The sequence below is a fragment of the Dendrobium catenatum genome, unplaced genomic scaffold, assembly GCF_001605985.2.
Source record: "Dendrobium catenatum unplaced genomic scaffold, ASM160598v2 fragScaff_scaffold_1199, whole genome shotgun sequence".
NCBI classification, from domain to species: domain Eukaryota; kingdom Viridiplantae; phylum Streptophyta; class Magnoliopsida; order Asparagales; family Orchidaceae; genus Dendrobium; species Dendrobium catenatum.
In genome coordinates this window covers 546796-572409 of record NW_021319661.1, presented here as the reverse complement: position 1 = coordinate 572409, position 25614 = coordinate 546796, and the positions used below count along the sequence as shown (strand labels likewise).

The following is a 25614-nucleotide window of genomic DNA, read 5'->3' as shown; positions in this document are numbered from 1 at the left end:
ATTATCCTTTAAATGAGTCCCTTAACAGCAATTTGAAAGAAGTCAACCTCCAAATCACGAAATTCCCTTCTCTCCATGTCTCTTGGATTACTCAGCGAGCTAAGGCTTCCTGGCTTTCACAGGGGGAAGATAACCTGAAGTTTCTTTATAACAAAATTAGACGCCGCAGGGCCAATAGCAATGCGGTAGTGAATATTGGTGCTTCCTCTCACTGTTTAAATGAAGACATCATCTCTGATATCATTAAGCACTACCAAGACCTTTACAATCCTCCCTTGATTGAGGATTTAAATATAGAGCATTTTCCTGTTGGTAACAAATTATATTCTGATATTGCTGATATTCTTATTATCTCAGTTACTGATGCTGAAATTAAGCAGGCGGTATTTGATGGCAAAGCTTCTTCCTCCCCTGGGCCAGACGGGTTCAACTATCATTTTTATAAAAGAAGCTCGCACATCATTGGGCCCAATGTCTGTAAGGCTGTTAAATCAATTTTTATTTCGGGCATTATGCCCACAGGTATTAAAGCTACAGCTCTGACTTTGATCCCTAAAACTAAACATGCTGCTACTTTTAATGACTTTAGGCCTATTGCTCTATGTAATGTCATTTATAAAATTATCTCCAAAGTTATTGCTAATAGGCTTAAGAGTGTCATGCCTCTCATTGTGAAAGAAAACCAAGCTGGGTTTATTAAAAATAGAACTTTTACGGATCATATTATCTTAGCCCAAGAGATTCTTACCTATGCCACTAAGGGGAAAAAGAACTTTTTCTGTGCTAAATTTGACATTCGCAAAGCCTTTGATACAATATCTAGAGAATTTATTCTTGCTAGACTTCTTCAAAAAGGCTTTCCTCCTTTATTTATCACTTGGATTAAAAGCTGTATTTCCAATGTTAACTATTCTATTGTGATCAAAGGAGCTCTTCAAGGCTATTTTTCCTCTTCGGCTGGGTTAAGGCAGGGCTGTCCCCTAAGCCCGTATTTGTTCTGCATTGCTATGGATGCCTTTTCCTCAATTCTTGATGATAATCTTTTTGAGGGAGCTTATTTCAAGGATTTTAGGATAAGCCATCTCCTTTATGCTGATGACTTACTTGTTTTCGGTGATGCCACTTGCAGCAATTGCACTAAACTCATGGAAACTATCAACAGATTTACTAAAGCTTCGGGTCTTCATATTAATTTGGGGAAAAGTTCTCTTTTGCTGCCCAAGCATCTTACCACTGCTACTGATATTTGTAACTCCCTCCCCTTGTCTCTTAAGGATAGCATCTCTTATCCGGAAATCCCTATTTCCTTCAGGAAATTAAACTATTCTGACATCTCTTCTCTAACTGATGATATCACTGGGAAACTCTCTGGGTGGAATGCTAAGATGTTATCCTTTGCGGGAAGACTTCAATATTTGAAATTTACTATGTTAAATTCTATTACTTATTGGATAAGGGGTGCTATTTTAAACAAAGGTGCTTTTAAATTCTTTAGAAAAATGGCCTCCAAATTTATGTTCTTTGGTGATATTTCTGTGGGGAAAAAGTTGCACCTTGTTAGACGGGACAATGTCTGTAAACCCAAAGACAAGGGAGGACTTGGTATCTATAGTATATATGCTCTTCAACATGGGTTCAACTGCTCTCTTATACATAGAATGTATAACAGAACTTCTCCTTTGGCATCTTGGTTGTTTAGATACTACTCCTCCCCTTGGAAGCCTCCCCACTCTAAAGCCTCTAAATTCTGGAAATCCATCTGTAGCACAGCTGCTACTTCCAAAGATCTATGGGAATTCAAAGTTACTCTCAACTCTCCCCTTTCTTTTATCTGGGATAGCGGGTGCAATTCTAAATGCCTGGTAGACTTAAACCCGGAATACGCTAACTATGAGGACCTTAATGTGAGCAATTTCATTTCTTCTGATGGCTGCTGGAATATTCCTATTAATTTACCCATAATGGTCTCTAATGCTATACTCGGTGTTAGTATTATGGATAATAATTCTGAATGCCTTTCTTTGGCTAATAAAGCTAAAGCTAATTTCAAAAGTTTTACCAATGACTTTTACAAATCCTTCCCGGACTGCAACTGGGAGAAATTCATTTGGCATTCAAAACACTCGCTGAGATACTCTATTTACGCCTGGCTCTCTTTGGTTGGGGGCCTTAAAACGGCTATGGAACTATACCGTAGAAACATTGTGGTGGATCTGACTTATTCTTTATGCTTTAATCATTCTGAAAGCACTAATCACCTATTTTTTGACTGCAATTACAGCCACAACATCATCACTAATCTCATTCCAGAATTAGCCAGTATGCTTCTTAGACCCAACTTGATGCAAATCTTTGATTGGGTTAATGAAAACCAAAACCTCTCTACCCAAACCAAAAGGTTATACTTCATTATCATATGTTGCACTGTTTACCATGTTTGGAGAGAAAGAAATGAGAGAAAATTTGCTTTAACTGCCTCCAGCACTACCACTATCTTGATTAAGATCAAGAAAGTTATCCTTTGCAAGGTCTCCAAATGGTGTGATGGAGACCTATTGGAAAAATTAGCAGTTTAGCTGTTTAGTTCCATATGCAGCAGGGAGGTCCTGGGCTTTATTAGTTCTGAATTGATTTCATCTTCTAAAGAATTATGGTGCTCCTCAGTGATAGCTGCGAGATAATTGTTGCTGTTGGTTGTGGTTGCTTCGGCAGCTACCTGATTGCATGTCTTGGAGGCTTCAAATCTGATTCCACCTGTTATCATTTTGATCACCTGGACGATGATGAAGCTCCCATCCGTTTCCCTTGGACGGCCTTATGGCAACCAGGGAACTGCCCGGTCGCTAGAATTCGCTTTGAACCCATTTTTCTGAGTCCAGGTTTTTCAAGACTTGGGAGCATTTACTTGGGTTCAGCCTTTTCTGAGACAATTTGGTGTTTTTTACTCTTGGCAGTCTACTTCATCAATACTATGGAATAGATTTCTTTTGCTTCTCAGCAGTCCATTCAGTTTATCTTAGTATGGTATAGGTTTACTTTTCCATGCTTTCTGCAGCTCATGTTGTCAGTTCTTTTTCGTTTTTTCTGCTTTCCTTTTTGTTTCAGCGGCTATGGCTGTTAGTATTTGTTGAATCTACTGGTTGGTTGTGGTAGATGTCAACTTTCATATTGTACTCCTTTTTTTTTTCTAGACGGAATAAAATGGGCTCATGCCCCTAATTTTCCCAAAAAAAAAAAAATTTCTATGATTTAATCAATGTGTAATAAGGTTGAGAATTCTATAATTATTAACTAATTATAATTATTCCTATCAGCATTTAAAAGTTAATAGAAGATTAATTAAGTTTTAATTATGATCATTAAATAAATAATTAATTAAGTGATATAATTGACTATTCAAAATATTTGGTAAGAAATTAATTCATTAGTTCAATTAAGTACTAATTATATTATTGCTAACATAATTATGTTTTTTTATGTAATTTTAAGAACTGAGATAACGATAATTAATTAGTGATTAATAGAGCAATTGTTAATTAAGAGTTATTTCCTATTTTAATTAACTTATTAATATTTCTTTGTTTGTAATTATAATATTTATGATAGAAGTTAATAGTTTATTCATAAATAACTAAAATAATTATTAAAGTCAATTAGAAATAATTAAAGTTTAATTATGTTCACTAAAATCTAACATATATTTAGTTATGATATAACATTTAAATTGAGGAATAAGTAAGCATATTAAAAACGTCTAATTAATTATTAAGCTTAATTCATAATTAATTACAATTCAATTAGCTTTATTATAATTTAATATTTTAAATAAATTATTTAAATTAAGTTTCTTATACTTTGAATTAATCTGAAAGGTCAATAATTAATCAGAAATTATTTTGCTAACTTAGACTGATTAGAAAAGAATAATTTTCAATTAGCATAATTCTTATTTAAAAGCCAACTTAGGTAGATTTCTGCCTATCAAATAAATAATGATATAGCAAACTTCAAATGATTTTATGTCATGTTTTTTCGTCTGCTAGGGTTTGCGCCCTTCTAGGGCTTTTGCTCTAGCTGCCTCCGTTCGATCTCCATTTTCATCTCCGGCGGTACGTTTTTCATGCCAAAAAAAAAGTTAGATGCTGGTTTCTTGGCGGGTAAGTAATCTAAATCCTTCAAAGATGTTTTATCTGGTTCCGATGAGTCGAAATGTTTTCCGGACTTTCATATTTCTTCAATTCGAGGTATGCCGACGTTGTGGTTTTCGGAAGATGAATTTTTGCATCTTGCTAAGCCATTTGAGTTTGCTTTGGTGGGGAAATTTCCCCTTAAACGGCCGGCATTGGATTCGATCTGTAGGCTATTTTTCAATCTAAAGTTGTCTGGGAATTTTTCTGTTACTCTGTTGGATCAAGCTAATATGCTAATCAAGTTATCTAATGATCTGGATTATGGTATGGTTTTTGCTCATCGTTCCTACTTTGTTTATGGCTATTTCAAGAAAGTTATAAAATGGTCTCCTCTTCTGGACCTTTTGGAGGAGTCGACGATCATCCCTGTTTGGCTTTCCTTCCCGGGTTTGCGTCCTCACCTCTTCTCTTCCCGTATTCTTTTTGGGCTGGGTTTGATTTTTGGTCGCCCGATTCAAAACAATAATGCCACGGCCTCTGGTTCCCGCCCCTCTGTTGCTCGTGTTCATGTAGAAATTGATGTATCTAAATCATACCATGATACTGTTTGGTTGGGTCCGGAGAAGTTGGGGTATGTTCAGAAAATTGTTTTTGAGGGAGTGCCCAATTATTGTCAACACTGCAAATTTGTGGGTCATAAGAAATCGGAATGTCCTAAGCTTTTTCCTAATTTGCATCAGGTTGATGCTTCTGTTCCCCAGCCGCTGGCCTCGGTATCTAATCCCCTTCTGAACTCTAGTATCCCTGTTACTTCCTCTGTCGCGATTGTTATTCCTTTTTGTGATAATAATGCGAGTAATGGTGAATTTGTTTCGGATCAAGGAGTTTTGAATTGTGATATTAATATTAATGCTGGGGAGGTTGATGCCTTGCCCTTTGTTGATTGTCCGGTTATTTCGCCTGAGGTTTTGGGGCCTCATGTTCCTGCTTTGGTGGTTTTGGATCCTGTTTTAATTCCTTCTGCTATTAATGTTAGTAATGTTGTGGCTGATGGCTCTATTGTGGCTGTTAATAATGGTTATGTGATTTCGATTTTAGAGGTCGAGACCCCCCGTGTTATCGGAATTGAATGTGGTTTCTAATGTTGAGAGTGAGAGGGTGGAAAAATTAAATTTTACGGCGACCTGCTCTAATAATCTGATTGGTGTTCCTGTTAATTTGGTTGATACACGGACTTTTGCCAATCAATTGGGTGATAATTCGGGTTTTGATATTAGGAACCATGTGGATTGGCTACATGGGTCTTCTGAGTATGAATCTGAATCAGATTTTTCTGATTTTGTCTTGACGTCTCCGGAATTCTGTGGTGGATCCGTTCCTGGTAACGAATATTCTGTTGTACGAGATAGACCAGTTTGTTTGGTTGCTTCTCGTGTCCGTTTTCGTGGGAGGGGCCGTAGAAAAAGATGATCCTACTATTTTATGCTTTTTTTCCTTTTTGCTTCGGGTTGCCTTACTGCTAGGTTTTTGTTATGTTTTATTGGGGGCTATGATGTGGTCGGGGCTCGTACCCCCGTCGTGGAGCTGGTGGCAACCTCTGGTGTTGGTCGTTGAGTCTGATTGTTTTGTGGGAGCTGACTTCACCTTATTGGATGGTCCATGCGAGATTTTGGGGGTGCTGGAAGCCTCGGCCGTGCACTGAGCCCAATTTAGATTGTTATCTGCCTTGGTCTTTTTTATTTTTGAGTCTTCAGCTGTTGTAACCGTTTTCTGGTTTTTTAATAAAAGTTCTTTTTACAAAATTATAATAATAATAATGATATAGCAAAATTGGGTAAAATTTTAAAATAACTATCGTTAAGAATTTAATTAACTATTAAACTAACCAAATAAAAAAAATTAGACAACCACTAAGGACCACTTACTGTTATTTGGTGGTTTTCTCAAAGTCGGAAACAAATCTGATCAGACTTCCCTCATAAAATTGTAACTTTTTTAATGCAATGTTAATGTTATTATTGAAGCTGAATATCAACTTTCCTGCCATTTCCAAAATTGAACCAGAATTTCGTATCAATTTTGTTGAATTCACTAGCTTTAGGGAAGGTATTTAGGTCTGAAGAAATGCTGAACTAAATTTAAGGAATTTCCATAACAAGTTTAAATGAATGAATCTTGTTGCGGACAGAAATATACATGGCAGTAGAGTAAAAAATATAGCGTCTTAGCAATGTACATATATCCGGCACACCAATAAATAGTTGAGAGAAGTAGAAACACCAGAAATTTTTTTATGTGGAAAATCCATAAAGGGAAAAAACCACGGGGCTTGAGCCAGATGAGAAAATTCCACTAAGTTTGAATGGATTACAAAGTTTGATTCTTCCCTTTACTTGGACATGCGAAAATTACAATAGATTGAATAATTGGACATAAATCTGGAAATGATTGATGAACGAGCGGAAGTAAGATTGTGGTTGAGAAAAGCTTCAACAACGGTCGAGAAGAAACTCTTGAAGTGGTGGAGAAGAAACTCCGACGATGGTCAGAAAGAAATTTCGGCGACGGTTGGGAAGAAACTATGACAACTATCAAGAAGAAACTCCGGCGATGGTTGGGAAGAAAATTTGGCGATGGTTAGGAAGAATTATGGCGACGGTCCGGAAGAACTCTGGCAACGATTAGGAAGAAACTCTGACAACTATTAAGAAAAAACTCCAGCGATGGTTGGGAAGAAACAACGACGACGGTCGGGAAGAAATCCAGCAACGGTTGGGAAGCAACCCTGGCGATGGTCTGGAAGAAAGCTTTGGCGACGATCAAGAAGAACTCTGACAACTGTCGGGAAGGAACTCTGGCGACGGTCGATAAGAACCGACAACGATCTAGAAGAAACTATGCCGACGGTCATGAAGAACACTGATGATGGTCGGTGGCAAGAGAGCTCCAAAATTCTTACCTTCTCTTTTTTCTTCTCACACCTCATGAGAAGAGTGGGCACTATTTTTAGTTTTTAGAGTTGCATGGCTTGTAAATATATGGAGGATCAAGGTCAAAATGAGAGAGATTTGAATGGATGGCCGATAATAATCCCCTTAATCATGGATCATTTAATGGTCATTTGAATGCCTTAATGACATCATAATTCAATGGTCTTGGGCTCATTGGATTCGTCTCGTCGAGCCGCTCAATTTGATTTTAAACATGTCATCTTTAGAGTTCGTTTTGTATTCTAAATTGAGCTTTGAACAGTTTAAATATTGAACCCTTGATTTGGGCTCATTTATGCTTGATTCTAGCTAGTTCTGATGTTGATGGGTTTGTCATTCTGAGACGTTCAGTTTGACTATAAGTTTGTTGAAATCAGAGTTAGGATGGTCCTATATTGAATTTCGGAAGCTTTCAACTCAATTTCGGCTCGTGGTTGTGCCCGATCAAGGTAATTTTTTGATGATATATCAATTGTCTCCTTTTTTTTACGTCAAAACTTACAAAGTCTGAAAATATACACTTATATGTTCTCCTTGATGTTGACTTGCAATTCAAAAAATAGCAAATACTAGTCATAATTAATTTTTCTAAATTTTCAAATTATCAGATAAACATCGATAATGATATATTAAAATTCACAAAATTAATTTTTTATTCAAGCTTTTACGAGATTGATCATTTATTTTCTATAACATTTAGTTGTTTATATAATAATAATAATTAAACTAATCTGATTTTGAAATATTTATCATATACAAATTGAGAGATTCCAATTATCAATATTTGATAAACTTTTAACAATTTTATTTGGTGATGTACGTACATACCACTTTATACTAATCTATTTACATATCTAACATCTAAAACATAAATATTATTTATATAACACATTATATTATTTTAATATCAAATATGTCACATATATTTCATTCTCACCACTCATATATTTCCTCTCTTATTTGATTTTAAAGTGAATTATGGTTAGTATGTATGTGATATTAAAATTTTTGATGTCATATATATATAAATAGAGTAGTATATAGTGATATGTATGCAAATTCCCCTTTTTATTTTTACAAATTTGTATGTGATGAGGCAAAATATTGCTTGATTTACCTTGATGATGTTGATTGGACTACTAGATTTATAGTTAGGCTATGTATTATATTTTTATAATTATTAGTTCTGTATTATAACATGTATTATGTTATAATGTCACAGCAATACAGCATCATTTTTTTTTTAAATAAATTACATTTACAAATAAACATACAATGAATTATATATTATAACTTTCATTATAATTTTTATAAAAGTTTTTTTTATTAAAAACTATTACATGGTCATAACTAATAACATATAAAACGTTAAAACTCGCGATTGCGCGATCGCATTTGGAAAGCTTTAATTTATTAGTTATCATTTTTTTTAATTTTTTTTTCTTATTTTTAAGATATACTTAATTTTAAAATGTTAAAACATATTATATTATACTAATCTAAAGTATTTTTAACTATATTTTAAGTTGATCGATGAGCTCAAATAACTTACAAGCAGAGCCATGTAGAGCTTGAACTCGCTTAATATACGAGATCGATCTTAGGCTCGAGCTCGAACTCTTCGATCTTGAACTCGTGACTTGATAAGCTTGGCTCGTGAGCTCTTAAATGAGTCGAGCTAGAGTCGGCTCAACTCATTTACACCCGTAACTATTACGATATTCTAATATGTATTTATATTAAAATATAATTATTTTTATTAAATAACTTACTAATTTTAAGTGTCTTAAATTATCTCTTAATATATTAATATTTTAGTTATTTGTAAATATTAAATCATGAGAAAAATAATATTATTAATGTTTAATTTTTTTAATTATATTATAAAATTGGTTTAAGTATATATTTATTTTAAATTTAATTTTTTAAACATGTTAATTGTATTGAAGGACATTTTATGATGTCTATTATAAAATTAACATATATTAAAAAATTCTAGCAGAATTTGTTTTTTCAAATTTCCAAAAAAAAAAAAAATTCAAAGTTTCAATGTAGAGGGTTTGGAAAGTTGGGGCTGTTTTCGAAATAAAGAGAAATAAAAGAGGTAGCTGCAAAAAGTGGACAGACAGAGTTCGCTCGCTCGGAGCTGACTGCATCGGATGCCATTTAAAAAAGCTTGGATCCTTCCTTTTCCCCGACATCAATGGCGGAAAAAGTGGTTCCACTCTCCATAGTTCACACGTCTCCGTAAACCCTAACCCTAGCTCTAGTTCTGATCCGCTCTAACAGCTCTTTTTTACTTCTAAATCGGCATGGCTGCCACACCGGCGCGAGAACAGACAACGACGCCACCGCCGCCGGTCATTGGCAAGGCTGGGCGCTACACCGTCTTCTTAACACCGCCGGCGACTCCTCGCCCGCCCTCTGAGAAACCCCTTTCGCAAAGCCCCCTGACCCCGAGCCCAAGGCCTAGTCCTGTAAATGCGGCTCCCCCGGCCGGTAAATCCTCAGCGCCGGAAGCGCCGCCGGTTCAGGTGCCGCCACCGCAGTTCGAGAAGTCGGCAGCGAAGGGAACAAGCTCTGTGTTCGGGTTCCTTTGGGATGCGGTGGCGAAGGTCCAAAATGGTAGCTTTTTAATGATTGGATGATGCTCTGTTTGCTTGTTTAAGTTAAATTAAATTTACCTTTTTGAGTTTTGAAAACTTGTCGGTGGGTTCTGTGGCAGCTCACTCGAGCTTGGACGAGTATTTGGCGGATTGGTTGGGCCTGAACCAGTCGAAGTACCAGTGGGCGCTGAATGATTACTATGAGAACACCGGATCGGTGAGTGAGTTTGTTATCGCGAATATCTTTATTTTGAAGGTAGTTTTTTTTTTCTGTTGATGAGGATCTGCAAACTTTCAATTTTCAGCATTTCCTCAAAAATTTGTTCTTTTCTATAGATGTCGGTGTTATGATCTGGTATATTTACCTACTTATTGTGGTATTTTCGCATCACTTGTTTATAGGATTTGTGCTTAATCTACTCAACCGGACGAATTCAGTCAACTAGCTTTATAATTATATTGTAACAATCATTCTGTATCTAACAATCATTCTTCGAATAGAAAGTTTTTTGTGTGAGATGTTCGACTTGTTAAGCATCTGTTTATGGCAAGCGGAAGGCTTTCAAGTTGTAGCAGTTTTAAAATTGAATTAACTTCTCCATCCTTCTTACTCCATTATTTTAATTTTGATATTTTCTCATTCATGATAATTCCCCAATTATTATCTTGTATTCTGTAGACATTTCTGGCTTTTCTTGCCCAGTTAGGACTGCAACTAGTCACCATCTACAAATCCATTGCTACGTTTTCTAGTGTTTTAAAGTTAATCATGCTCATTGAGTTACACTATTTCTTCAACTTGAGGCTTGATTTTTTTTTCCATTTGAAATTTACAATCTATATCCAAGAGAACATTTGAAGGGGTCAATATAAGAGAAAATTATTACTTTTCTTCAGGACAATTTGCAGTTTGGTATGCTGGCAATTCTTAATTAGCATTAGTACCCTTTGGAGGTTTTACTATATGCCTTATTTTATGCTAGTTTTAGTGTATTGGGGCTGAGGCATTTCCAAAAAGCTTGTATTTTAATAGGTTTGTCTATAGAAATCTATGTTCTTGTTTAAGAGAGGTTTGCTTGCTTTAAGACAAGTTGAAAGCACTAGCAGCACGGATCTTAAAGGGGACTATATCAACTTGTGTGCAACAATATATATATTACTTATTTTCCAATATGAAATGTATTATGAATTTTAGAAAGAATGATATAAATAAAAAATGACATGGGAGCTTTCGTACATGGTGAAAGAATCTTTTTTTTTTTCTCTTGAGTAAATAAGAAACTTTCAACATGTTCACATAAATCAATACTTTAAACTTGGATTCTACCTCTGTGGGGTTGGTTGGGTGACCCAACTTAGTGTTGGTTAGGCTTAGAGAGTAAAACCCCAAAATTCTTGGAAAATTTTGGATTTGGTGCAACTATTTTCAAGGAATCTTTAAGAAAGGTTGATGTACAATTTTGACTTTCAGTTCAGCATGTTTTTATCCAGTTTAGTGAAGAAACCAACCAATCAATCTCCAAGTGATCTAGTTTAGTGAAGAAACCAACCAATCAATCTCCTAAGTGATCTTATTTGAGTTTTGTGTTCAAATAAATAAGCCTCCCGCATCTTACATGCTCTTGTCCACATGAATTGTTCTTGGCATTTTTGCCATTCTTTTTGTTGCTATTTAGATTTTTGAAATGTTAATCAGGAGGTCTATATGCTATCATTTTCAGTAGATCTTTGTCTATTATCTTTTGTGTTTTTTTATTAAAAATAGAGTAGTAACTTATTGTAAGATTATATTAAAAGTGTGGTTAGATTTTGGTTTATTTAGTTGCTATTTAATAAATTTTATTACTCCTGTAGGTAACTTATTTAAATCACATAGGTTTGGTGATGTTTTGCAATTTTTTATTCTTATGTTGGTTTAGATCTTTGCAGCACGTACACATTTTCTCCTTTGCCATAACAAATGGAGTACTAGACATTTGTTGTACTTTTTTATTATGACTACAATAAAGTTTCCATGAAAGTCTTATAATGTTGCTGATCGCCCCTCCCCCATGCACAACACACTTGTAGAATACTCAAGTTATTGGGTTGGTTAGTCATCCACTACTAAGGCTTCATTTGGGACAGCTTTTTTACGGCTTCTTAAAGCAGTTTTTTAGTACAAAATTTGTACTAAAAAACTGCTTTTCAGGAGCAATAAAAAAACCATCCCAAACAAAACTTAAAACACGGAAATTAAAAAAAGATATGATCATATTTACAATCATATTATTTTAAATACTTTCCACACTTTAAGCTAGAGGTATACACCTTCAATTCTGCCAAATTCCTAGTCTATGTAAATGTTACAATCCTCAATACTCTAAGGCTACATCCTTTCCTTATTTTACTCTCACTTGTTTAATTCCCTGTTCATCCAGAATGATTTAGAAACAAGATGATGAGCAAGAGAAAATATATAAAGAAAAAGAATGGAAGGTGAAGATACGTAGAAAACAATAACTTCCTCCTCCCCCTCCCCCTCCCCTCTCCCCTCTCTCCTCCCTCCCATTAATAGCAGCTTCCTTCAACAACAAAAATCTAGTGCCCTATCATTGATCCTCTTGAGTAGGTATTTCTGGTGTTGACAAGCATGCCTGAAACAAAAATCATATTTTGGAAGTTGGTTGATTGACAATGAATAATAACTTTCTTTTCCTGTCCTGTTCAATGTAAGGTCTCTTAGTTGCTCTGTGTTGCAGGCACCTTTTAATGCATATATTTGCAAGATTGCATTTTGTTTTTTTTTTTTACTTTGATGTAATAAATAGCTTTGATTTGTTTCACTTTGGTGCCATGCACAATGCTTGTTTGGTCGCTGAAAGAAATATACTGGATGGAGTTGGTTTATTTGAAACACCGGGCCAGGCTTTCGAATGGCTTGCAAGTGGTAACTTGAATGCAAATCTAACCAAAGAGATTATACTACAAGGATACCACAATAATATCAAGCCTTTATCCCACTACGTGGGGTCGGCTATATGAATCTTTTTTCTCCATTGTGTCTTATTAAAAGTCAAATTCTCGTTTAAACATAATAAAGAAAGATCATAGTGACTTTCAACCAAGATTATACGACAAAGATAAGCTGTCAAAATGTTTACATTTCTTTTTCTAATGCAAATTGATGCAGAGGCGAAATTACTGAGGAAACACAAATGAATCTTGTTGCACACCATAAGATAAACTTGGTTGAAAGTCACCAAACCTACAAAAACTAGAATCCGCCACCAAGAAGAAACCTTCACAGAATTTGATGACAACTCCAACTCTTCATTCATATAATCCACAGGTATTTATAAGTATTATTTGAGATAAAATTAAAGGAGGGGATGGATTAGGGTGGGTATGATTGGTTTTCCATGAAATGATGTTTGTATTAGAAGGATTTCTTCACAAAAAGAAGCATCTTTTCAAGGTTTGGTTGCTCATACATGTAGGAGGGGAATCCAAAACTGTTTGCTTCTATCCAAATTTGAATTTGAATTTCAAATTATAAATTACACAAAGAAAGCAAAATTACAACATATATAAAAAAATACAAATTTCATATTTACAATGCATATTGATTTGGATCTTGTGAGTTGTTTTCATAATTCCCTATATTACATCATATTTGCTGCTTTTTCCTGTGGAAGTGTTGTTTCATTTTGCTTGAAATCTTTGCATATGAAAAATCAATGTTTTTCATTTCATAATCTCTCCACTAGTTCTAAGAAGAGCAATTATTTATGATTGCGAGCAAAGCTCTCTGCATTAACTGTGAGAAATGCTTTTTTCACAAAGTTTCTTTCATTGATTCTATGAGCATTAGAAAGTGATTTCTTGATCGAAGTGTGATAGTTTTCCAGCACTTTTGAAACTCACTTTCAAATAAATTCTCATGTAGAGTAAGGAGTCTGGCAAACCGAAGGAACAAGTCAGCAAAGATCAAACAGTGTGATTTGGTGAATGGTATGCAATATCTTTTTTTTCTTCTTTTAATTAAATTTTCTCTTAGATTTTCAAATTTCGGTTTGCTTCTAAGTTTTGGATAAACAAATTTTGCAGATCATGATTGCCAAAAGTGTATTTTGTATGATTTTTGTATTGGCAAACAAGAGCTGTTCTGTAAGAGCAAAGCCATCGAAGTTGGTTAGTACGACTAATACGATTCAGAGCTCAATTCAGTGTGACAGTGCTTTTGTCAGAGCTCTCTTCTGTCTGTATTTTTATTACATGTATGATGTACTTCTCTGTCCTTAACGAATCAGTGAATTCTGTTAAGAGTTACAGCAAGAGGTTATATGTAAGTAAGAACGCTGCATCTCATTTGTGCCATCTTCTGATGTCTGCCTTATTCTGAAGCAATGAAACTTGTTTTATTCAAATGCCATTATCTATTAATTTAGGCTTAGTTTGGGATGGCTTTCTTTCTGAATTTTTTTACTAAAAAATTGCTTTTGGAAGCAGAAATAAAGTTGTCCCAAATGAAGCTTTAATCTATTTAAGATTTTGTTATCTATTAAAATAAAATATAATTGCTAGAATTGTTTGAAGCAACCATTTGATATGAGCTCGAAGAAGATAAATACAAAGTAGGGAGAATGCAGGGAAAGAAGAAAGGAAATTCCACTCATGATGATCATTTACAATTAGCGTTCCAAATACATTATTAAAAGCCCATTACACTTCCCACTATATTTATCTACTCATTATAGCAAATAACTTCCTAACATAGCAAGTAATAATTGATAAATAAGTCAATACACATGGATCATAATAATGATCATGTCATATATATTATTATTCATCGAGGTGTGTAGGTGATCTTCCATGGTTAATAGTATATATAATATCATATGCATTTCTATTGATATGTTTGTGTCGCGTATAAAGACCTACGACTATTTTATCCTACGGGATAGTACGATCATTCCTTTTTACATTTTGTTACCCACGAGCAGAATCTTTTCAGAGACTCATAAATAAGTCATTATTCTGATGATAATCATCATAAATAAAAAAAGTCAATCTGATCATGATAAGTCATTGATTATAAGTGAATATCTTATTCTTCAATGAGTTTATCATCTTATATATGTCAGCTAGCTGATCAATTATGAGCATCAATTTGTACCAAACTCTTTAATCAATATAAGCACTTTGTCTTTTCTCTTATCAATATTTTGGATAAGCCCAAGAATTGTCCTTCTGTGTAGAGACTGATCTCCAATCAATCAGCTAATCTTTGGATTTCATTCCATCATATAATTTTATCACATAAATCATATATTCTTTGCATCATGTACAAGTTATGGTTGTTGAGATCCTCCAAAGGTTGCCTTTGCAATAAATTTAATCACTTTAATCCTTCATTTCCCTTTTAATTATCTATCCATTCATACTTTTAAAGTGTGGAATTAATAACAATGTAAACTTGAAATATGACTAAGGTTATGTTTGGGACGGCTTTCTTACTGCTTCTTAAAGCAGCTTTCAGTAGAAAATTTTATTTTTTTGCACTAAAAATCTTCTTTAAGAAGCAAAAAAAAAAAAAGCCGTCCCAAACGAAACATAAGTTTGACTTCTTCAAAGGAGAAGATTTGGGTTAGATTATTCTGATGAACATTTGGTTAATATTGATTTTAAATATGTTGGATCCGATTTATGATGAGTGAAATATAATTAATTGATTAATCATACATTACACTTATCTTAACACAATTTTAATAATTTTAAGTTCATTTTAACCAAAATTTATTAATCTGTAATTAACATAAAATAAATAGTTAATTAGGCATTACTTTGCCTAAAGACAAGCCAACTTTTCTCAATTAAATTATTTAAAAAAATGATCAACTTTTCAACCACAATACAAAATTCAAAAACCTATCCAAAACCATCAATCCCAATAAACATAAATCAATTATTATTTAAATATTTGCATGAATTTTAAATTTGCAAAATTCAATTTGGATTTATCTCAAAAAGTTTTCTAAATTGTAAATCTTTTCTGTAACTATCAATAACCCTTTTTTTGAAATAAATTGTGATAAAATTATTAAGTAGTTGTAACATTTTAATATCTAATTTCAATATACTAAGTAATAAAAATTAGGAGAATTTACATACATATCAAATTTATTTCAAATTATTTACACAATTACACATCTAACATTCAAACTTTTAATATTACGTTCTTATCATTTATATAAAGTTTTAATATCAAACATATCATTTATATGTTTTTTTTTTATCACCCATATCATTTATAAATTTTAATATTTTATTTCATACTTATATTTATTCTATGAGTAGTAGTATGTAATATTAAAATTTTAAGTGTTAGGTACATATATATATATATAGCATAAAATATCACTAAAAATTAACAGAATTAACCTTTATGGTTGGCCTTAGTTTAATTTTAAATAATTTACTGTACTATATTGTAAAATAATTCATATTTTATTAGCTTTGTAAAAAAAAAAAGGTCGGGTCAAAATTCAACCCTGGAAAGAAAACCAAGCACTGTATAGCACATCACATCCGTCGGCAGCAGCTCAACAAAACAAAATCGACGGCTCACGATTGGCTTAGTGACATGAGCACCGATCTCATTGTTCTTCTTCACGGGGAGCCTTCTCCACGACTCCACCTTCTTATATCTCTCTATCTCTGCTCCGCTCAAACAGATTTGTGCTTTCAACTTCACGTAGTGTTTTCTTCTTTTTGTAAGAAAGATTAAGATAGGAGGAGAAAGATGAGGGGGCTGACCTGTAACGCCTGCAATAGGGAGTTTGAAGACGATGCGGAGCAGAAGCTCCATTACCGTTCAGAATGGCACCGATACAATCTTAAGAGAAAGGTAGCGTTTTTACCTCTCACATGAGCTTTTTGTTTGGATTGGATTAGGTTTTTCGAACCAATTACTGATCTTTGAGAATAGGGTTTTGGGTTTTTATTTTTTATTATTTTTTTCATTCAAGCTATTGTTTGTTTAGTAGGCTGCACAATTTGGTTGAATTTAAGGATATTATATAATTTTTACAATACATATATTTCCAGATTTGGCTTTGTTTAACGGAATTTAGGATTTTTTTTTAATAATATTTTGGACGTCGGATGAAGAGATGAATAAGAGATTGCGAGAGTAATCCTAATCCTGGAATAATACCTTATGATATCTATATGCTTGACAGGATTAAAAGTAATGATAGCTATGCTATGTAATTTCTTTGCCTTATCCTTTAAAATCTTTGTTTACTCGTCTGGTTATTGTTTTCTTGTTGTAGTGGGCAGTAAATGTTGGATATGGGTTTTGGATTACGACTTAGCATCTTAATGTTCTATATCTTCCTTAGAGAAATTTCAAATTTATGATTATAATTTTTGGTGTTGCGGGTGGATGCTTTGAGTAGAATAAGAGAGGAATGTATTTGTTGTTCCCCCTTTCTTTTCTTTATGCTGGTGGCTGCTTTGTATTTTCTCCTTGAAAATTTCTTACATTGGTCTATGATACCAGGTTTGAAGAGTAATTTTCGTTATGGTACTCTTGCTCTTTTCTACTATTGCATTCGAATTTGTATAAAGCATACTTAGATTCATGAATTGGTTTGTTGTCTTACCAGAAAATTTGAGGTTAATATGAATTTTACAATCAATTGTGGTATTTATCGAACTGAACCAAAGATCTAAATGGTAAAGGGTTTCTTAAATGAAATATCAGTGAAGCATCTAGTTTGTAACCTTTTCAGTAGCAAAGTTTAAAGTACATTTGATTGGAACTCTTAGTAGATGACAATTATAAAAATGAATGACCAAGCCACCATGTTTTTGGTATATTGGTCTTAGATTTAGGATTGTACTTTCTTTAGTTGCTTGAATGGCTTGTATTGTCATTGGTGTATCATTTTGAGTCTTTAAATAGAGGCTATAGGTTGTTATTAGAACATATTTAAGCAATAAAGAATTTGAGTTCAGCTCTCTCCCTCTCCCCTTCCCTCTCTCCCTCCTCTCTCAAGAAGCTCAAGAAAGAAGTGCTTCTTCCTCTCATTCAAGATCCTAACATTTTTCATTATCTAATTGTTCTATATTTTGATTTGAATTTATGTTAGTTTTATCCAAAGGAAACACTTGTATTTATTTTCTCACACATATAGCGATTTGTAAACATGGTTAAAACTGCCAGCATTCTATGAATATGATATATTCTGAAGGATATGATAATTATGAGCAACGGCTGAATATATTGGTAGGATGGCATTGAGTTGAAGAGTTTCTTTTGCATGAAATTGTATGTATTTTTATGTGGAACACTTCTTTTGTTTTGGATTATGATTTGCTTTGAAGTTTTTGACTAACATATTAGGGAATAATCAGTTGTATTTTCTTGTCGTATCGTCACTACTTATTTGTTGTCTCTACATATTAACTTTTTTTTCCTTTTCTGTTTTGATCAATTAAATGGATGTTTACTTCTATTTAGACGATAGTGAATGATGGATGCTTTATTATTTGTTGTCAGGTAGCTGGAGTTCCCGGGGTTACAGAATCTTTATTTCAGGCTAGACAATTAGCTTTAGCTGAAGAGCACGAAAAGAAAAGTGAAGCACCTGCGTTATACTGTTGTGCTCTATGTGGAAAGGAGTATAGGAGCTCCAAAGCTCACTCTCAACATCTCAAATCAAGAATGCATATGGTGAAAGCTTCTCAAGAGGCAGGGACGACAGCTAGCATTACTATAATTAAGCCTCTTACAGATCGTTCACCAAGCAAGTCAGCTTCAAGTAGTAAGAATCCAACATTTAGAGGAAATAATGATGAAGAAAATGATGAGAGTGAGGATTCTGAATGGGAGGAGGTTGACCCTAATGAAGATATGGAGGAGGCATCTGAATCCTTAACAAATCTTCATGTAGATGAAGGAACTTCAAGCTCTGGCATTGTCAAGAGCGAGGACATTGATGAAGACGAAGAGTTGGATGTTTCATGTTGTTTTATCTGTGATTGTAAACTTGATGGCATTGAAGGTTGTCTGGTTCACATGCACAAAGCGCATGGCTTCTTTATTCCAGATGTTGAGTATTTGAAGGATCCCACAGGACTTCTGACATATGTTGGTCTTAAGGTACTAATATACCCATGCATGTTATTCTTGAGATATCTGCTACATGGTAAATTGATAGGAAACACTTGTAGATCTCAAGTATTTCCTATCAATCTTCGGAAAACAGCGAGAATTCTCCACCAAAATTTACACAAAAACAGGAAAACAATAGATAATTTGTATTATTTGATAAAATAGAAATGAAAAATAGCAAGATACAGTTAATCCTCAATTCGAGAGGAGGATTGATTTCTCCCAAATCTCTAGATGCTGCTAGAGCCCAAATAAAACCTAAATCTAGGCGATTTCAAATTTCAGCCAAATTCAAGATGTTCTAACCCTAGGAAAATAAACTATTTAATGCATACAATTCAAAAGGAAATATCTAAACAGTCCCACATACAAATTTCCCTTCCAAATCCCTTAAAAATCCTTCCTAAATTGCTCTGCTTGGGCGTTCGGATCGCCCGATCTCTGCAGGAGGCGGAGATCCCGCCTCTGTTTCGCAAGCCGGTCCCGTATGGACCGGCTGGGCCGGGTCATTAGACCGGTCTAACATAAATCTCTTGTCGACTTAAATGCTTGATTTTTTTTTTTTTTTTGTTGATTCTAGGTCAAGAGGGATTTCACATGCTTGTATTGTAATGAGAGATGCCAGCCTTTTCAAAGCTTGGAAGCAGTAAGGAAGCACATGATTGCGAAAGGGCATTGCAAACTTCGCTATGGTGATGGAGGTGATGATGAGGATGGAGATCTTGAAGACTTTTATGACTATAGAAGCAGGTAAATCTTGGAGCTTGTTTTCTTCTTAATTTGAAATGAACTCTTGCATTACAATACCTTTTACAAGTTGGTGTTATTTGGATTTAGAATACGCCTGATAAATCCTTGACTTTAGAAGAATTGAATCTTTTGTAATGATTTAAATAGCAATTATTCTTCATATTTTCCACCGATCAAACTGTTATTATATCTGATATTGCTTGTGTGGTAAGCTATTTGCTTTAACCTAGGGTTCTAAGGCATACACGTACGACCTTCAATGCTATTGATATTATTCTATCATGGTATTACTGGTTATCGTCTTAAATTTGAGTTATCAACTTCTTATTAGTTATGTTTAGGACCATTAATTATGAATTTTGTTTTAGAATTTGGAATAAAAATGGAATCCTAAATATGAATTAAATATTTAAATGTTATTCAAACGAAAATTCATTTTTGGAATACTAAAATAAGGCCTTTTTTGAAAATATGGCTGTATATGTACTACACTTCTGAAGTTTAAGATACTCATGTTTTTGGTGCATTATAAAAAAAGATACAGGAAGTGGATGTATTTCAAAATACTTCATTAGTAATGTATTATACTATTATAATATGCTAATTTACTTATAAAGCTATTAAATAAATAAAGTTTTCATGCAAAAGCCCTATACGAGTAGTAGCTAGTTTTAGGTGTTATACTCTGAACATGGAAAGTGTCTAGATTCCATGGAAATGTCATGGTTAATTATCCCACGCTATAATGCTTAAGATCTTTTATGCATAGCATGTTTGATGACACTTTGAGTTAGATGGAGTCAACCCCAATTGTAGTTTAAGTATTTTTACTCGAAACAAGTTTTATTTGATTTAAAACTGATCAATTTTGGCTCAAGTTTTGAGTTGATTAAAACCACATTATTATATAAAAAAAACTATCTTATAATCTAAGAATGTAGCTTATATACATTTCTACAATGCATAAGTTTGCAAATATATACATAAATATATAAATAAATAACTATGCATATAAAAAAATTTCTATGAACTCAGGTATATTCGACCACGTTCACATATTTTGTTATTTTCATGCATCTATGCATTGTGCTTGTCTATGTATTTCAATGTGTAGACATTTATGAATCGCAATATAAAGAACTTTGAAATCCTATTATGTGATATGGGCCTTTGTACTTTAGAAGTCATGATAGTTCAAGTGGAGGCTTTTTGCGTTACGTGGTAGGCTTGAGACTTCCAAGTACTCTACTCAATTCTAGCACCTCAAATCTCATGTTATGTTATTACTTAAAGTATGTCATAGGCCTAAAAAAGAAGAGAAATATGAGAGATTCACATTTATATATGTGTTTCAGAACAATATTGTTTTCCTTGATATCCTAGTACATCTCCCTTGTGAAGACCGAGTGCAACCTTCCCTATGTCTATATCCAGTTATAGGAGTCTGTTAGACCGGTCCAGCCGGTCTAAAGTGGACCGGCTCTATTAAGGCTGAACAGTTACGCCTGTTTTGAGGCGGAACTTCTTCTTGTTTTAGGTGGAACAGGCTTCTACCTGATAAATTGCCCGTCCCTTTTGCAATGGGCCTAGGGCATTAAAATTCAATTATGGGGGGAGGCTGCTTGGAGGGAAAGAATTTAAATGCAAAGGGGTGTTTGGGATATTTTTGTATGTTTTAAGTATGGTGTTTTTCATGGGGTTAGGGAGATGTCTTGTTTGCTGAATTTAGTTTATTCTTAAATTATTTGGCCTCTAGCTGGCTGATAAGAATTTGGGAGAACGAGATCTTCCTCTCCAATTGAAAATCCAATTATATCTTGTTTTTCTCTTTATAGTTCTTTCAATAAAAATTATTTTTGGTCATTCTTCATCCCAATTTTTCGTGTTTCATACCCACTGATTTGATAAAAAGAGCATCTATTTTCTATGAGATTCGGCTTTTTCTGGTCTATCGCAAATTGCTAGCTGGTCCTGCCTCTTTCAATTTCCTCCCGCCACAGCAAGGAGAACCACAAATCCCTCTTATTCAAGGCGGGAAGATGCAACTCTAAACAACACCTTCTCTATATTAAGAACAAAATATGTGGAAAAACAATGGGAACAAATCAATATTTACAGCAGATGTAAAGAAATGCATTGATAATATCACTAAAGTTTCACAAGAACTGGCTGCGGGGAATGCAGAATAAAAACAACTCTAACAAACTCTTTTGCATAATAAAACTTTTGCAAAATGAATGCAAGTGTGAGCTATCAAAACAATAGTTACAGAAGATGTAAATCAATTGAGTTTCAAAAATAGAGAAAAACTGGCTGAGAAAAAAATTCAGAACGAAAGCAACTCTAACAAACTGTTCTGCTTGACAAAGTTATCTTCAATTATGATTTTTCCCAAGTATGCCAAAATATTTGTCTATGGACTACGTAAATCATGAGTTGATGTCCAAATATCTTACAAGTTTGGGTTATTTTTGTATTCTCTCATAGCAAACTTTTTCCAAATTGTCTATCAAAATAGTACTTTTGACCCACAGAGCAAATTTGGTCAAAATTAACTTAATTCAAAGTTGATATAACTTTCTTAATTCTTATGTAATTTTACATAATCATGAACAGACTATCAAATTGATAAAAAACAAAAAATTGAAAGCATGATCAACAAAAAATCTTGAGACAACCTTCTTAGTTAGTCAATCTTAACAAATTTCCTTGAAAAAACTTACCATGTGCTTGATCTTGCTTGATATGCGCACTGTTTGCCATTGTAGTCTTAAGTAATTTTGTCCTTTATGCTCCTCTTTACGAAGCACTTGGTTTATATTTATGGTGTTAGCCTCATTTTTATGGAACTATGTTAGACGCTTCTTTTACCTGTAGCTCATGTTTTAATTATTTTACTTGTAGCTACATGAATGAGAATGGGAAGCAACTAGTGGCAGTGGACGATGCATCACGAAGTGTGGAGCTAGGAACTGGAGGGGCTGAACTAATCATTACACGAAAGACTGAGAATGGGACTGTAGTTCGCATTTTTGGTTCCAGAGAGTTTCTACGGTACTATCGTCAGAAACCACGACCTTCTCGCGACAGCAACATTGAACTTGCTATCTCATTAGCTTCCAGGTATTGCAACTTCCTAAACTTGAGGTGATTTTGATGAACTTGAAACGCTCAAATAAATTTTATATATCTGGTGGATGAGGATTCATGAAGCCAATGGTAAATATTTTGGATACGAGGCTAATGATAATGACTATAACATTGGGCGCATTCCCAAGGAAAAAATGATAATGATGGTGGTGATGATATTATATGCATGAAATAGGCATATTTTGAAAAGTGGGTTTTGTCAAACTATTAGATTAAATTTCAAAATAGGCTACCAATTATGAACAACTTAGTCATATATTATAAAGTTGATGACAATTTAGTCCATCAACTATACAAAATTGACACAATTTTGAATCAATTTTATATAGTTGATGAGCTAAATTGGAGAAATGTAATTTTCTGAGATTAAATTAGGCTTTGTTCGGGACGACTTTCTTGTTGCTTCTTAAAGTAGTTTTCTAATATAAAATTGTTAATTTTTGTACTAAAAATTTGCTTTAAGAAGCAGTAAAAAAGTCATCCCAAACGAATCCTTAGTCACATATTAATAGTTGAGGATCATTTTAGGATTTTTGTGAATGCTAATTATTTTATGGAGAAGCAAAAGTATTAGGCTCTATATGTAGATGTCAAATTATTGGATTAATATTTTGGCTGATTTTGGAACAAAGATATGTATTTGAGGCAAATTGTAAGAAATTTATTTGAGTGAGGCTGCAATGAAGTTATAAAAGAGTAATATGCATAGGCTTTGCTACTTGCCCCGAACTCTAAAGAGCTTTGGCTTTGATTCCTAAAAGACTATAGGCCTATGAAAACAATTTCATTGTTAAATAATTGATATGGGTCTTAAGTTAATAAATATTCATAGAGTGACCACAAAATTTCCAAGCAGAGAAGCTTACATTCAGGATCTTATCTCCTGTATTTTTGGCCAGTAATCTCCCCAAATAAGAGAAAACAATGAAGATAATCAATAGAAGATTTATAATCATCTGCAATCTTATCTTTCTCCATGGTTTTGGCATTGCCTACAGGTATAGGAGCATGGGCTTAGCAACATCAAACCAGAACTTAGTGAGGATGAAAATTCTGAAGGAGATGAACCGCAGCGGAGTGGAAGCTCTGCGCACAAAGATTGGAATGAAGAGTAACGTCATCAGGAACCTCCCTAAGAACGTCCCTTATTAATCATTTGCAGATATTTTAGCCTCTTGTGTCTTAAGAGCTGACGCTTTAAGCTTCAAATGTTATTGAAACAAGATGGTTTGTTGTCGCAGCTGCAACTGCAAGGGCTTCAATGGTGAAGTTGCCATCTTTCCTTTTTCTGGCAAGATAATTTTTAATGTTTTTGGAGGTTTGAACTTCATTTTTATCAGAAATTTTGCTAATATATTAGAGTGAGTTTTGTACACGCAAAATTTTGGTTATCTGAAATGCGTTTTGATAATCTCTTTTTCCCAAAAAAATAAAAAGGAGCTTCGAAAATCTGCAGCTTGCTATATAAGATTATAAGCATCTTGAACAGGTGATGATCAACCCATTAATGATAGTGTTGGGCTAAAATGAGATGATTAAGACTTCGTTTGGAACGGTTTCTTACTGCTTCTTAAAGCGGTTTTATAGTACAAAATTTTTATTTTTTGTACTAAAAAATTATTTTAAGAAACAGTAAGAAAACCGTCCCAAACGAAACTTTTTTTTTTGTCAATTAAAGGACTTTTCTTGATACATCCTATCAACATACTATTTTGCATCCTACTTAGAGTAATTACCTTTAATGCATATGAGATATTTTTATTCAATAAAATTAACAAAACGTTAATAATCTATTTTTTTATTATGATGAAAAATACTTTTATTTTTATCATGATTGTTCGTCAAGTTTTATATTGACACCCTTCCACTTTTCTTATTTAGAATTAAGTCCTTGTAATGGGATGAATGTTTATTGTTGACATTGTTGTTGTTGGAAAATATTTTCATTTTCTATGAAATGACTAAGGTGAATTCAATGTAAAATGAAGCTATCTCTAGAACAAATAATGTAGCTCTTATGTAGGGATGCAAATGAATTGAATCGAGTCGAGCCTCACCCGGTTCGAGTTCAAGCTCTTTCGTCAAGGAGCATATGTAAAGCCTTTAATCACCTGTATAATCATCTTATTATCATAACAAGCAATTTATTTATTTTATGAATAAAATTATTTAAAAAAAAATTCATTGTTTTTCGAAACTCACAAATTTATGAACATTTCTAAACGCACAACAACAAACTATTTTTATAGATAATAATATCCTTTGTTCGTTTAAAGTATAGAGATGCGCGTTTGAATAAGAACTCTTTGTCTTTTTTTTTTTTTAAGAACTCTTTGTCATAATCCTTATAAATGTCCATTTATTAAATTGAATTTTAAAATAAATTAAAGCTATCATTGCATAGCACTATAGCCACTCAATTATGAATTTTTATTGCGTCCTCCCACCTGATGTAGAGATACGTCTTCCCACCGCCAAAAAACTCAGTTTTTGCTCGGTATTGCTAGGTATTATTTGATAATAACGAGGAATATCATCATGTGAAGACCAATACCGAGTTATACCGAGCAATACCGAGCAATACAAAAAAATACCGAGTTTTTCCTAGGAAAAACTAGGTATTTTTTGTATTGCTCGGTATAGCTCGGTATAACTCGGTATTGGTCTTCACATTATGATATTCCTCGTTATTGTTTGGTATTGCTCGGTATTTGCTCGATATTTCTCGTTTTTTAGCGCGAATTTAGCTCTAGGAGGACGTACCTCTACGTCAGGTGGGAGGACGCAATAAAAATTCCTCAATTACAGGGCATAAAAAATAGTCA

At 33.7% G+C, this 25614-nt stretch overlaps 3 protein-coding genes across 4 annotated transcripts; all 3 read left to right on the top strand.

Annotated features, from left to right (window-relative positions):
• The first annotated feature begins 4246 nt into the window (after positions 1-4246).
• Positions 4247-5600, top strand: LOC110111628. Its single transcript, XM_020843582.1, has 2 exons — positions 4247-5161; positions 5229-5600. The coding sequence occupies exons 1-2, from the start codon at positions 4247-4249 to the stop codon at positions 5598-5600; spliced, it is 1287 nt and encodes a 428-aa protein (XP_020699241.1).
• A 3632-nt stretch (positions 5601-9232) lies between these two features.
• LOC110111564 (translation initiation factor IF-2) lies at positions 9233-14135 on the top strand. 2 transcript variants are annotated; one of them, XM_020843496.2, is made up of 4 exons: positions 9233-9745; positions 9846-9943; positions 13655-13719; positions 13816-14135. In XM_020843496.2, the coding sequence occupies exons 1-3, from the start codon at positions 9433-9435 to the stop codon at positions 13706-13708; spliced, it is 465 nt and encodes a 154-aa protein (XP_020699155.1). In that variant the 5' UTR covers positions 9233-9432; the 3' UTR covers positions 13709-13719; positions 13816-14135. The 2 variants fall into 2 exon arrangements, with proteins under 2 accessions (XP_020699155.1, XP_020699149.1); XM_020843490.2 differs by having other exon boundaries at positions 13807-14135.
• A 2234-nt stretch (positions 14136-16369) lies between these two features.
• On the top strand, positions 16370-24180 carry LOC110111437 (cytoplasmic 60S subunit biogenesis factor REI1 homolog 1-like). The gene is made up of 5 exons (XM_020843330.2): positions 16370-16615; positions 18275-18877; positions 19470-19639; positions 22544-22762; positions 23788-24180. The coding sequence occupies exons 1-5, from the start codon at positions 16511-16513 to the stop codon at positions 23939-23941; spliced, it is 1251 nt and encodes a 416-aa protein (XP_020698989.1). The 5' UTR covers positions 16370-16510; the 3' UTR covers positions 23942-24180.
• The last annotated feature ends 1434 nt before the right edge of the window (positions 24181-25614 follow it).